The 13,400-nt window shown below is 36.8% G+C and overlaps 1 protein-coding gene across 4 annotated transcripts in view; it reads left to right on the plus strand.

The window, feature by feature from the left end:
* Positions 1-13,400, plus strand: part of SSH2 (slingshot protein phosphatase 2) — a 249,703-nt gene that overhangs the window by 139,165 nt on the left and 97,138 nt on the right. Inside the window, exon 1 of one of the 4 annotated variants that reach the window (XM_045837589.1) lies at positions 5,756-6,057. The exons of the other annotated variants lie outside the window; for them this stretch is intronic. Within the exon in view, the coding sequence (XP_045693545.1) occupies positions 5,930-6,057 (128 nt within the window). The 5' untranslated portion in view covers positions 5,756-5,929. Of the gene's footprint in view, positions 1-5,755; positions 6,058-13,400 lie in introns of those variants that run through there. 4 annotated transcript variants of the gene reach the window in all.

The following is a 13,400-nucleotide window of genomic DNA, read 5'->3' on the forward strand; positions in this document are numbered from 1 at the left end:
CTGTTATATTAATATTTGTATATGCAAGGAAATTATTTTGGAAATATTAGCAGTCATCCCTGTGAGTACGATGATGGAGATGAGAAGAGTGACTTTTATTGTACCTTTATGAATACTGAAAAAAAAATATTTTAATCATTCAGCATGTGTTACTTTTACTATTTTTAAAAACTAGTTTTTAAAAAATAAAATGTTTAAAGAGAGTGGGGATTAAATGGTTAAATGTTTTGTAAGGTGTGTGTTGGATGTGAAAAGTGATCTATAAATGCCTATTATTTTTACTAAACAATGGAGCGTGGGGCTTTTGTAACCTGAAGAAAGCAGCATTTCAGCATCTCTTCCTACTGGAGCATATGGTGGTTAAGACCGTGGGGGATGGAGAATGCCTTAGAGATTGCCTCTCATGGAGTTGATATGCAGATCTTTTTAGTATTCCCTATTGCTCTCATGGTGGAAAGTTCCATGGAAAGGAGTAGAAGGGCTCAGTGACATTGTTCCATCCAGTGTTTAAAACTATTGTCACGTATTCTTTTAAATAAAACTATTAGCCACATGGTGATTGTAAAACATGATTGCTTTTAAGAGCCTTTGTTTACAGAGATTGGTTTATTGTATGAAGAGTGCCTTTGACTAAGTGTAGTGAGATACCTCTTGGTGCTGTCTGGACAACAAGTTTAAAAATTAGGGGTATTATCTTGAGAGTTTTATCCTAGCCTTTTACAGACTAACAGGAGACAGAATGTTTTGCTACTCTAGGTAACAAGCTCTTTGTTTTGTAACTCTTTAAAGTGTTGGTTTTCTCCCTTTTGACACTCTGGGATTAATTTACTATTTATTTCTCTAGATTACAACCTTAGAAAAAACAAAAATACAAATAGATCTTCTGATTAGTATAATTTTTGTGTGTAAGTAGGTATTTTAAAAATAAAGTTATATAAGTTAACGTTATTTTTTCAAAGCTTGAAAAGTACAAAAATCCAGTGAACACTGCAGACCTCACATCACTGCAGATGGTAGTAATGAGCTAATGTCATTAACTTCCTGGCAAACAGTAATAGGAAAGACTCCTTGGATGAAACAGTGGTACATAGGAGAGGTTTATCTGTATTCTAATTTTCATTCATTCATCAATTTCTCACCCCAAATACAGACAAATACAACTAGTATTCTGTTATTGGAAGCTAATTGGCCAATTTATAGATCATAATAATAATGAAATTTAGTGTTGTCTTATTCACAAAGCACTTTTGTTTATGTATCTTAATAAAACTGTGAGGTAAACATTATCATCCCCACTTTAAGATTAAAGAAACTGGCCTGGCCAGGCAGCTCACTTGGTTAGAACATCATCCTGATATACCACGGTTGTGAGTTCCATCCCTTGTCAGGACACACATAAGAATCAACTAATGAGTGATGCATAAATACGTGAAACAACAAATCCTTGCTTCTCTCTCTCCCTCCTCTCTCTCCTCTGCTCCCTTCCTCCCTCCTCCCTTCCTCTCTCCCTCTAAAAATCAATCTAAAAATTTAAGAATAAAGAAAGTAGGGCTAGGATAGATTAAGTTTTACACATAGACAAAATAACTAGAATCTAGAACTTCTGGTATCAGACCCATTGCCAGTTTAATGTTGCCTGTTTTAGCTATTTGTCAGATTGATGGAAAAGAGTATAGAGGATTACTTCTAGTCAGCCTCTTCATTTCCTCAGTGAATAAACTAAAATACACAGTGGATTTTATTTTAAGGTTGCACATGCAAGGAAAATGCAGAGTCTACCACCTCACTGCTCAACTCTCTCTCGAGCTGCCCTTCTTCCCTAATTTCCACCTTCTCTCCCTCTCTTTTCTTAATGACCTGAAGAAAAGCACACAGTTCTTTTCCTTACTAAGAGTTTTTACCGGGCCCTGGCTGGCGTAGCTCAGTGGATTGAGCGTGGGCTGCGAACCAAAGTGTCGCAGGTTTGATTCCCAGTTAGGGTACATGCCTGGGTTGCAGGCCATGACCCCCAGCAACCGCACATTGATGTTTCTCTCTCTCTCTCTCTTTCTCCCTCCCTTCCCTCTCTCTAAAAAATAAATAAATAAAATCTTTGTTAAAAAGAGTAAAACATGGAACTAATGGGGAAGAGTAATTAAAAAAAAAAGTTTTTACCTCTGAGAAAGTCAAAAGAAAGATACATGGAAGAGTTAGAAAAGCAAAGATAAAATTTATTACAGTCTCATGTACTATAATCTAAGATTCCTCACCAGAGACTCTGATTTTATTCCTGAAGGGCAATCTTCTCAACCTTACTCTTAGCTCTCTTAAGCTTACAGAGCCATTAAGTCCAGAGTGGATTTTCATGCCAGGTACTCTTTTAAGTACTTTACATGTATTAACTTAATTAATCCTTATAATCACTTCATAAATTAGGTACTACTACTGAGCCACAGATTAAATAACTATTCACATTCACAGCTAATGGTAGCACCAAGATTCGAACCCAGCCTGTCAATTTCAAGGCTAGGTTTTTAACTACTATGCTCTATGGCTTTGAACTATATGACTGTTTATCTTAAGTGCATGAAATGCATTTTTCAGGATCTCCAAATTGGATGAAATTCCTTTCCTAGGTTCCCAACTCATACAGTAACAGATTTTGACACTTTTCCTTAGGATTTATTATCCCATTTTGCAGATAGAGTTAAGTGACTTGGTCCAAATCTTTGTTTATTAAGTGATTGTTAGAACTAGGACTTAGTTTCCCTGGGTTTCCAGCCCAGTATTTTTGGCACTATGAACTAACACTCACTTCTTAGTTCATTAGCTACCATTATTCAAGTGATCCACCCATGTTGAAATTTTGCTACAGCAGCAAAAGCACATCCCCATTCTTCACTCACATCTTAGTGCACCTTTGTGTGTGTCCTGGAATACATTTCAGTTTTACACAGTTTTATACCTTATGGAGGGACATGTGAAACATACTAATGGAATTACCTTTTGGACATAAAGGACATCTATTACTTTACAAATGTTTTAATGTTTTAACATGTAATTCTACAAAAATTTAATTTGGTCATAGCTAATGCTGTCAAGAGCCCAATTAACACTTTAGGACATTCATATTTCTGAGCCTTGAAATGGTCAGCAAATGGACATGACAAAATTCATTTCAAATCTAACTCAAGCAACAGTGTAAAGAAACACAGCCTGAATTTTCCTTCAGGGATGTTTATGCAGATTTTTTTTTTTGAGTAAGCTCCTAATGTGGAGTAGAAAACTAGCTTGGTTTATTTCCTGCTGCTCAATCTAATTTGGAACCATTTTTGAAGTCCTAGATGCTTGGGTGCAGAGAGTTGCTCCCTAGAGCCTTGTTTCCTGACAGTGGAGAGTAAAGGATTAAATTGAGCTGAAAGTAAATTGATTGACATTTTGACACTCTGCAGACTGTGAAAAGAAAAGGAGTTTGTTCAACTTTTAAAAACAGGCAGTAGAAAGAACTATTTCCTTAAAGTTATCTCAGTTTGCAGAGATGATTTCATTATTTTCTTAAAAAACTAAGAAGCATGTTCCAGCACTTTCCCAATTTCCTATATTACAGTTCAAAGTGAAAATTTAACTTTGAAAAGCTTTTGAAAAAGCCTGGATGGGAGTGTTAAATTAGTTTTAATTGAACATGCACTGACAGAGGTCTTTTGAGGGAAAACAAAGAACTATGCACTTCTGGGGTGTCACTCTAGGGACCTATTTATAAAAGACAACTGTATACATTTATGAAATTTTTATCTCTGGCAGTTTTTAAATGTGAAAGATATTACGTGTGAATTGAATAAGATACATTTCCTGCTGACTTCATTTTCAGATACAGGTGCTTACCATACCATCATCTTTCCTAAACAGCATCATTTATTATTGACTTCAATAAAATCTCCTATCTGATGTGTCATGAAAGGAACTGGACTCACCTTAGCAGTGCTGTTTTGAACAGCCTGCTGCCTTTTTTTTTTTTAATCACTGCAGGAGGTTGTAATAAATTAGAGCCTGAAAGAAGTTTTAAACTGGCAAGTTTGCCAGATATTTAAAGTAATTTATTTTGGGGTGTATCAGCAGATTTTTTTTCTTACACTGCATTTGGGTGCCTGCTGACACAGCCTGAACAAACCTTTCAAACATTTTCCTTCCTAGAGATGGATAAAGATGATGATGCAATGGACTCCAACATCCAGACCTTCCATTAACTCTTAACTTGCCAATTGGTTCCTTCCTATCACCAGATCTGTAGGAATCTTAGATAACTGTTTGCATTATGAGTTTGCCATATTTCAAGTCCCTCAGTGCCTTGGCCACAACTCTGTTTTATGGAAGGATCAACTAACAAGAGAATAATTCTGGTTTTAGTCATTTAATTTATAGTTTAGATTATTTCATTACTAGTATTTTGAAAATTGCCAAACTTCCCAATAGGAAAAGAGATCTGAAAATGTATATTAAAAGAGTCTTATTTCTTGATTCTAGCATATGTTGAGTCTTACAGTAACTTTTTTCTTAGTCTCCTTTCTCTTATAATTAGTGAAATAGTTTTTTTAATTATTATTAATGTTTGGCTCTGGAATTACAAAGGCAACTTTAATGGTATATATTTTAGTCAAGTATTCAGAAAAGCCAAACATACTGATATCTGAATATTTTTGTTCTGATGAAGGGCAACAAATAAGGGAGCTAACTTCTACTGAGTAGCTCCACAGGGCCAGCCCCTTTTGTAAGCCACTGCATAATATGTGGGAAAGAGAGATAGATGAGATCCTCATTTTACGGAGAGCTGGTTCCTAGTGAGGTGAAAGACACTGCTCTGTGAGTTGTTAGGAACATGATAAAGGCTTAAATTCATGAAAGCATCACGGAATAGGGTTTGGTAGGAAAGGCCCTAGATCGGAAGTCATGAAACTGTAGTTCCTAAGTGACATTGAACGAGGTCGTCTGACTAGACCCTGAATTTTTACATCTGTAATGTAAGAATACCATCTCTAGCCTGTCTTCCTCTCCAGATCATTTGGCACAATGTAGTTCTCAAGTATGGCTGCACATTAGAATCGCCTGAGGAGCTTTGAAAAATACTGATGTCTAGATTCCAACCTCAAGAGATTACGATTTGATTGGTCTCTGGTGCAGCTGGATATTGGGATTTCTTAAATGTCCACAGGTGATTCATGTGTGCAGCTAAGGCTGTGAATCCTTGGTTTGGAGGATGGTGAGGAAAGCCCTCTGTAAATTTATTTACAAGGGTTAGCAGATGTTATGCTAACTATGTTGATAGTTTGTTTTTTCCATCATAATTTCAACTGTTTTGCTTTTTTAAAAAATCCAGCTAATCTCTGAATTTCCCCAGCCTTTAGCACATAGGAAGCCGTTGATAAATGTTTGTTGCACGTGTAAATGTACAGCCTTTGAAAGTTTTAAAGTCATTTGAAATACGGGATTTGTCTAAGGTTCAATGTATAGAACTAAGAGTCAAGACCTTTCTGTTGAAACATTCCCAAGAAATGCCAGCCCTTCCTGCCCACCCCCAGCTCCCTTCACCACCTCGCCCAAGCTGTGGTGTCTTGATGGTGACCCCAGTACCCCACCGCCGGACGCACATAGAAGGATCCGGTGGGTGCTGCGAGCTCCGGGGCGGGGCGCCGGCAGGGCCGACCCTCCGCGCCTGCTTGGCCCACCCCACCGCGGGGCCCCGCCCCGGACGCTAGTTGAGGCGGACTGCTTGGTGGTGCGCTGCTGCCAGGACTCCACAGCCGAGCCCCAGGGCTCCGGGCTAACGGGCGGGCCCACTTTGGCCGCCGGCAGCACTCACTGCCCTCGCCTCTGGGCCTGCGAACCCCAACGCTAGCGCCTCGTGTCTGCACCGGGTGGGGCCAGGATGCGGACCTGAGAGCCTTGAGCCAGCCCCATGACCCTGAGCACGTTGACCCGCGAAAGGAAGGTGCTTCCCGCCTGCACCTGCAGCTTTGGTGACCCCGACATGATCCCCTACTTCTCCGCCAACGCGGTCATCTCGCAAAATGCCATCAACCAGCTGTGAGTTCACCGCGCTCCCTCCCGCCCTCTGCGAACGCTCGGAAAGTTTGCGTTTCAGCAGTTGCTTTCCCCAGCATCCTGGGGAGCAAGCTAGCGCGGGCGAAATTGCACCCTGCGTTCTTGGAGGTCTCGGGGCGTCCGGGGTGGGGGAGAGATAGTGGGGTGGAGGTGTGGGGTAGTTCTCGAAGTCACAAAGTGTCCGGGGATGGTGTTGGGGGTGGACAGAAGAACCCTTTGCGAGAATTTCTGGTAAACTTTGAGGGAATCTGAAAGTGAGGTCGTCCCAGGGAAGTTGTCTGTGGCGACCGAGTGACAGCCGAGCCGTAAGGCACTCCGGAGACTGGAGGGTGAAGGGCGGTCTATAGCTTCTGAACCACCAGCCGGAAATGCTAGGACTCCTTTGCGGGTACAGCTGGCGATCCTGCTCCGGTGTTTGTTTTGATTTTGTTTCACATAAGTGTGTCTGACCATAGGTTTCTGTTACAACCCATTCACACAAAGAAAGGCAGTTCATTCTTCGTTCTCACTGGTTGTACTCAGGGATTATTTCAAAAAACTGGATTTCAATAATTTGACTGTTTTTCTTTTTGTCTCTGCCTGTAGTAGCGTAGTATATGCTCACAACCCAAGCCTGCATGCGTGCATACCATCATTCACTCAAGTGCAAGATTCAGGCGTACTTTTGTCACTGTTTTTGAGGTCTCTAGAGTTGTTCTTCCTTTACGTTTGTGGTTTATCCATTTCTGAGAACTGTGCTGAAGCTTGTGGTTAATCTCACCTCACAGTTATAAAGCGCAAAGTAAAGGAACTCCATCTATTCAAATTGCATCGTTAAACCAGTGGAATGTTTTAGGGTTACTTGAGATAACAGTTTGATCTTGGTGTATTAGCACTCACTCCAGAGCGGCTTCAGGAGAGTCACCTACTGAGGTTTCTACTGACTCCTGGCACTTAAGCAAGGCTTCCATCTTCTTTCCAGGTCACCCCTAAAGAAATTTTACATTGAATGTCCAACACCAGAAACTTTCCATGATCTCTTATTAAAGGCCCCAACAGTGGCATATAAAGTAGATGATCGTACATCTAATTTTTATTTTAATTAATGGTTTGCACTCCTGCCAAATCAAATTAAACTCATTTGAATTTCAGTTTTTTTCCTTTTGTGTAGATTCATGGTGCGGCTTCTAAAAAAAAATAGCGCCCCCCCCCCAAATAAAAACAGTGGTTTTACTACTATGTACTGAAAACTCTATGGAATTAAATCAACTGCTTACTTGCATTTTCCTTTTTTAAAAAATGGACACATGGAGTGAAAATGAAGGAATAAATAATCTGAAATTTGATAACCAATCTCAAAATAATAGTGTCAACAATACTTTAAAAATGGAAAAGGGAGGGGGAGCAACTCATATGTCCCCATCAACGGATGAGTGGCTAAACAAAATGTGGTACATAATGCAACTAAATATTATTTAGCCTTAAAAAGGAAGGGAATTCTGACAAATACTTTAAAGTTCAGATAAACTTTGAAGACATTATTCAAAGTGAAATAAGCCATGACAAAGGGCAGATGCCTATGATTCCACATATGTGAGATACCTGGAGTAGTTTAGTTGCCAGAGCTTGGGGGAGGAGGAATGGGAGGGAGGTTTATGTTAAATAGGTACAAATTTTCATTTGAGGAAGAAAAAGCTGTTGTTCTGGGGATAGTTGCACAACAGTGTGAATTATTTAATGCAGCTGAGCTATACACTTTAAAAGGCAAATTTTATTTTGTATATTTCACTACAGTTTTAATAAAGATAAAACAATTTAAAAGGCAGAACTTACAAGGTTTTTGGTAGTGGGGGCGGTGGAGTTTTGAATCTTGCTTTCTAGTGTAATCAAATAAGTCCAGATTTCTTTGAGTAAGTCATTTGACATAAGTTTCTTCCACTGTAAGATGAGGATACAGTGGTTTCTACCCCAAAGGGTCATAAGAGATCATATGTACAGTAGCACTTTTCATACTGTAAGTTCCAGCACAAATGAGTTAATTGAAATTAAACAATTCCTAATAGCTCTCATTTATTGACCACTTGTCACTGCTAAGAGTTTAATGTATATTATCTCATTTAATCATCACAGCAATCCTATGCACTTACTTGTTCTATTTACAAATAATGAAGCTGAGGGTTCAAGAAGTTAAGTAATTGCTCAAAGCCATAAAGCTAGTAAATGGCAAAAACTGTCCTTAGAATCCAGATCTGTTTCTGGTGATGTTAACCACTATAAAAATGATATTCTGCCTTAGTAGTTGCAAGATCACTTTTGAGATTTACACTCTTAGGAATTATCTTTAACTGCTGACATCTTCAACTTAGTAGTAAAAAATATATACTTGCTATGCTAATAAGTATTTTGCTGCTAAGATAGACAGTCTTTTAAAGAATTGCAGAATATTTCTTTTATTTTTGTCTCTTTTGCCACTTTTTTTCACAAGAGACTTAGTAATACCCTAATGTTCACTTATTCTAAAATGTATTTATTAGTATTGTTTAGCCATCATTTTTATTTAGCAATCATAGTGTTGCCCAGTTCATCATCACTTCAAAACCTCTAGGGATCATTCTGAATACAATTCTAAATTTTGTTAAACTGGTTCCTAGTTTTATGGTTCCTAATACAGAAGTTCTTAATTTGAGGTCCATGATCACTTAGAGTTCTATGAATTGCTTCAGAAGGTTAATGAACTCTTTAAGATCATATGAAAATGTTGGGTAGATAAAGATATTTTAAAAATCAGATTCTTAAAGTAATAGGATCTCATTAAAGGTTAAGAATCTCTCTCCTAAAGGGAAGTATTGTTCCTAAGGACTGATACTGTAAAACTCAACTGGTGTGAGCATTTCCTGGTGGTGCCAGATATATAAATAGCAATGACTGGTGGGAGCAACTGAAAGATTTAAAGTTCTAAGTGAAGACTGACTCAAAAAGTTTTAAGTGTATATGTGGGGAATGGGTTACCTTGATACATGAGTACTCTTAGTCCAGTGGTTGGTTCTCTTGTCATTGCGGAGGACCCCTCATAAGAGGTTTTTTCCTTTCTCTCATTTGCTGCCTCAGATTTGTGGTGGGTTTAGAAACGATATAACAAATCATATGAGAATTGTGACAGAGTAAAAAGGTTCAGAATGAGATCTTTGAAGTTCTGCTATGGAGAAAGTGCATGATTTTAGAGTATGGCCTTGGACACCTATTTTGATGATTTCACAGGCTTTTTCTAATTTTTTTAATTGTTATGTGCTGTATAGTTGAAATTAGAGAATAGCTGGGGTTTTATTGTATTTTATTGGGAATTATATTATTATTAGATTAAGGTCTCCCCTTGACATTGTATAAAACTCACAAAGTGTGGTGTAATTTTTGATGTATCATTGAAGAGCATTAAGTGATTGAAGTTACTTCAGAAACAAAGTATAGTATAGTTACTGTCATATGTGTTAATCCTACTAGAAAAAATACGTAAGAGCATTATCTAATCAGACATTAAGAATCTTGGATCAGCCCTGGCTGGCGTAGCTCAGTGGATTGAGTGTGGGCTGGGAACCAGGAATTGCAGGTTCGATTCCCAGTCAGGGCACATGCCTAGGTTGTAGGCCATGACTCCCAGCAACCCCACATTGATGTTTCTCTCTCTCTTTCTCTCTCCCTTCCCTCTCTAAAAGTAAATAAATAAAATCTTTAAAACAAAAAAAGAATCTTGGATCAGATGGCTCAAATGTTCATGAAAAGTTTCATTCCCTTTAAGAGGCTTTACATTTTAATAAAAGCAGAATTCTGAATTTCTGAAAAATATGGAAGGCTATATAATTTTTAGAGAGCCAGCATTCAAGTCCTGAGAAGTCACTCAGGAAGGGGCCAAGGCTTTTCTGATGTTATTTTATGCCAAACAAATAGTTTATCGAAAAATAGGCCCTGGCTGGTGTAGCTTAGTGGATTGAGTGCTGGCCTGCAAACCAAAGGGTTACCGGTTCAATTCCCAGTCAGGGAACATGCCTGGGTTGCAGGCCAGGTCCCCAGGACGGGGCACGTGAGAGACAACCGCACATTGATGTTTCTCTCCCTCTCTTTCTCCCTTCCACTCTCTCTAAAAATAAATTTTTTTTTAAAAGATAGAAAAATAGGCTATTTTTGTGTCCTAAAATGTTAGGGAAGGATCAAGAATTATTAGATAAAGTGCTGGCAAAAGCTACCATTAAAAGTGTCCCCATTATGAAAACCTGTTCAAAAGTGTTGAAACTTAGGTGCTAAAGACATTGATCGATTTGTTAACAAGGTTACCTTCAGATTTGTATCCTTGACCTAAAATATTTGTATTTATTTACTTTGTTTCATATATGAGTTTGACTTTCTAGCTTGAAGTTTGACTCCACGCTCAGTAACAGAGGAACATATCATAATGATTATCCAAAAATGTACCTTTTAATGAAATTGAAAGGTGGAAGCAGTTTTATTTTTGGGTTAATTAGTAATAGTACTAGTGCTCTATAGTTATCCAAGTGATTTCACTTTTGCTCTATACTTACATATTGAACAAGTCATCATTCACATTTTACAAGTAATAAACTAAAAAATATAAAAATAGTGGTTTTTTTTATTTTGCACAGGGGTTTCATAATTTATTATTGGTAGAACAAAACTAGAACCAGCATTCCTGTCTCCCAGCTCAGAGCTCTTATGATTTGTACTTGAAGTCCTAATATTAATTATGTATCTTTTACACATATGAGAACATTGCTTTAGATAAATTTCTAGCACTGGAATTTCTGGGTCTAATGGTATGTATAGGTTAAAAATTTGATGCAATCTGCCAAATTGCTTTCTAAAAAGGCTTTGCTGATTTGCTCTTAGCAGTTTTAAGAGTATATCTTTCCCTGTACCTTTACCAACTCTGGTAATATTAATAATGACATTAAATAGAAGTTAAGTTTTTACTATGTGTCAGGTGTTTTGAGCCCTGTGCATATTATCTCATTCTTTCTTCTTAACAACCTTATGAGTTAGATATTACCCTCCATTAGAGATGAGAGACACAGAGATGTTGAGTAACTTGTCTAAAATTATAGTCAGGATGCAAACACAAGCAGTCTGATTCCAGGACCCCTGTTGTAATACTTCTCTATTTGCAGTTCTCTTATTGCTATGAAAGTTTAGTATCCTTTTATATTTGTATTGGTCTTTTTCATTTTTCTGCTATGATTTGCATGCTTGTACTTGTGACCATTTTTCTACTAGTATTTGGGTTTTATTTTTCTTTTTGATGTACTTTGTATTTTTTGAATATATGGGAAAAATAATGTCTTTTAACCTTGCATCTTGTTATAAAAGTTTTGTATTCTATGTAGTAAAATCTGTTGACATTTTCTCTTATGATTTCAGAATTTTATATCTTGCTTTAAAAAATCCCTTCCCATATAAAAATTTTCTTTTTATGTTTTTTCTAATATGTCTATACTTTTAAGATATTTTACTCTTTAAAACATCTGGAATTTTCTTTATAGTATGAATTAGGGATCTAACTACCTTTTTTCCAAATGCATAATCAGTTATTTCAATACCATTTATTTAGTTCATTCTTATTTCACTGATTTGAAATGCTAAACATATTATTATTTGGGGTCTGCTTTTATATTTTTAAGTCTTGTTAATATGTTTTCTATTCATATACCAATACTATACTTCTTTACTTAATACAGATTTAGTGGTTATTTTGATATCTTGTATGTCAAGGCCTACCTCATTACTATTTTTTAATGTATTATCTATTCTTATTTTATTTTACAGATAAGTCTTAGAAACAGCTTGTCAGTTTTCACTTTTAAAAACCCTATTGGGATTTTGATTGAAATTGTACTGAATTAGTTTTGGAGAGAATTAACAGCTTTGCTAAATGAGCCTTCCCAGTGAGGAATGTGGTATGTGTGTCTACTTATTTGCTGTTTTTAAAATGTCCTTCATTTAAATTTTAGTCTTTTCCTCATATAGTAGTTACACTTTTCTTATTAGGCATATTCATGGGTGTTTCATAAAGCTTTTATTGCTCTTGTGAATGAGTTCTTCTTTCCCATGACTTTTTCTGTTTAGTCACTGTAGGTGTTTAATAAAAAAACATTGCTTTCTGTTGTTGTATTTACATCAGACCACTTTGCTGAACTTTTACTTGGTCCTGATATGTAGTAGATTTTTAAGTTGATTTTCTTGACTTTTCTGCGTGGAAATAAGTTTTGTTTCCTGTTTGTAACTCATTGCTTTGGCTAAGGCTCTCGTGTAATATTAAATAGTAGCAATACTAGTAGCCTTAATTTGTTTTCCATTGTAAAAGGAATTTTTCTTATGTTTTGTAAAGAGGTATATTGCGTGCTCTAGGTTCTGGCATAGACCACTTGTCAAATTGAAGGCATTCCTACTATTCCTAATTTTTTTAAAAGATTTTAAAATTAGATACAGTTATTGAATTTTATTGAACGCTTTTTGGACATCTATTGGAATGCTAATTTTTTTCCCTCCCTTTACTGGTACTGCAGGGACCTAAATTGAGTTGCTAAAGTTGAATCATGCTCACACACTGTTTGCATTATTTAACATATTGCTGAATTTGGTTTACTATTACTATCTTTAAGATTTTAGCATTCAAGTATTTCTTGAATCCTTGGTGCAGTCTTTGTCCAGCTTGTGTCCAAATTGTAGAATGATTTAGGTGTAGCTTTCTATCTTTTTCTAGCTCTGAAACAGTTGTTTAGCAGAAATTATCTGTATTTTAAAAGCCTAGAACCAAGAAGCCCTACTCTAAGTGGTAAAAACAATTTATGAAATTTTTTTTGCCTTTCAAGTTTAATTTTCTTGTTTTTTTCTGAGCAAGTGTAATTAGTTATTGTCTATGATACTTTTATAATCTGGATCTTGTCCTCTGCAGAAATATGCAAACAAAATTAGAATAATTGATAATTCATTGAAGAAACCAGGCATTCATTTATGATTTAAAGCCTTTTATTCTCTGATTGGTAAAGACAAAATATTAATATTTAAAAGAGGCATGATATGTCTCTTTGCTTTTGAATTAATACTGATCAATTAGAGAATATAGCCTTACAATCTGGAATATATATATAAATATATAAAATTTCCCCTCCTCTTCCCCCCACCATGCAACCTACTTCAGTGTCTGCAGCCCACGGGCAGAGGCCAGGCAGTGGTTCAGGGCCACCGTGTACTCTGGTGTGGGACACTGTGAGAGACCCAGGGTGGAAAGAGTGATCAAATAAACTCACATCTAGTGAATCTTCTAGGTGTTGTTGCTTTCA

This window comes from Phyllostomus hastatus, unplaced genomic scaffold (genome assembly GCF_019186645.2).
Source record: "Phyllostomus hastatus isolate PE091 unplaced genomic scaffold, TTU_PhHast_1.1 phas_contig_210, whole genome shotgun sequence".
Classification (NCBI taxonomy): domain Eukaryota; kingdom Metazoa; phylum Chordata; class Mammalia; order Chiroptera; family Phyllostomidae; genus Phyllostomus; species Phyllostomus hastatus.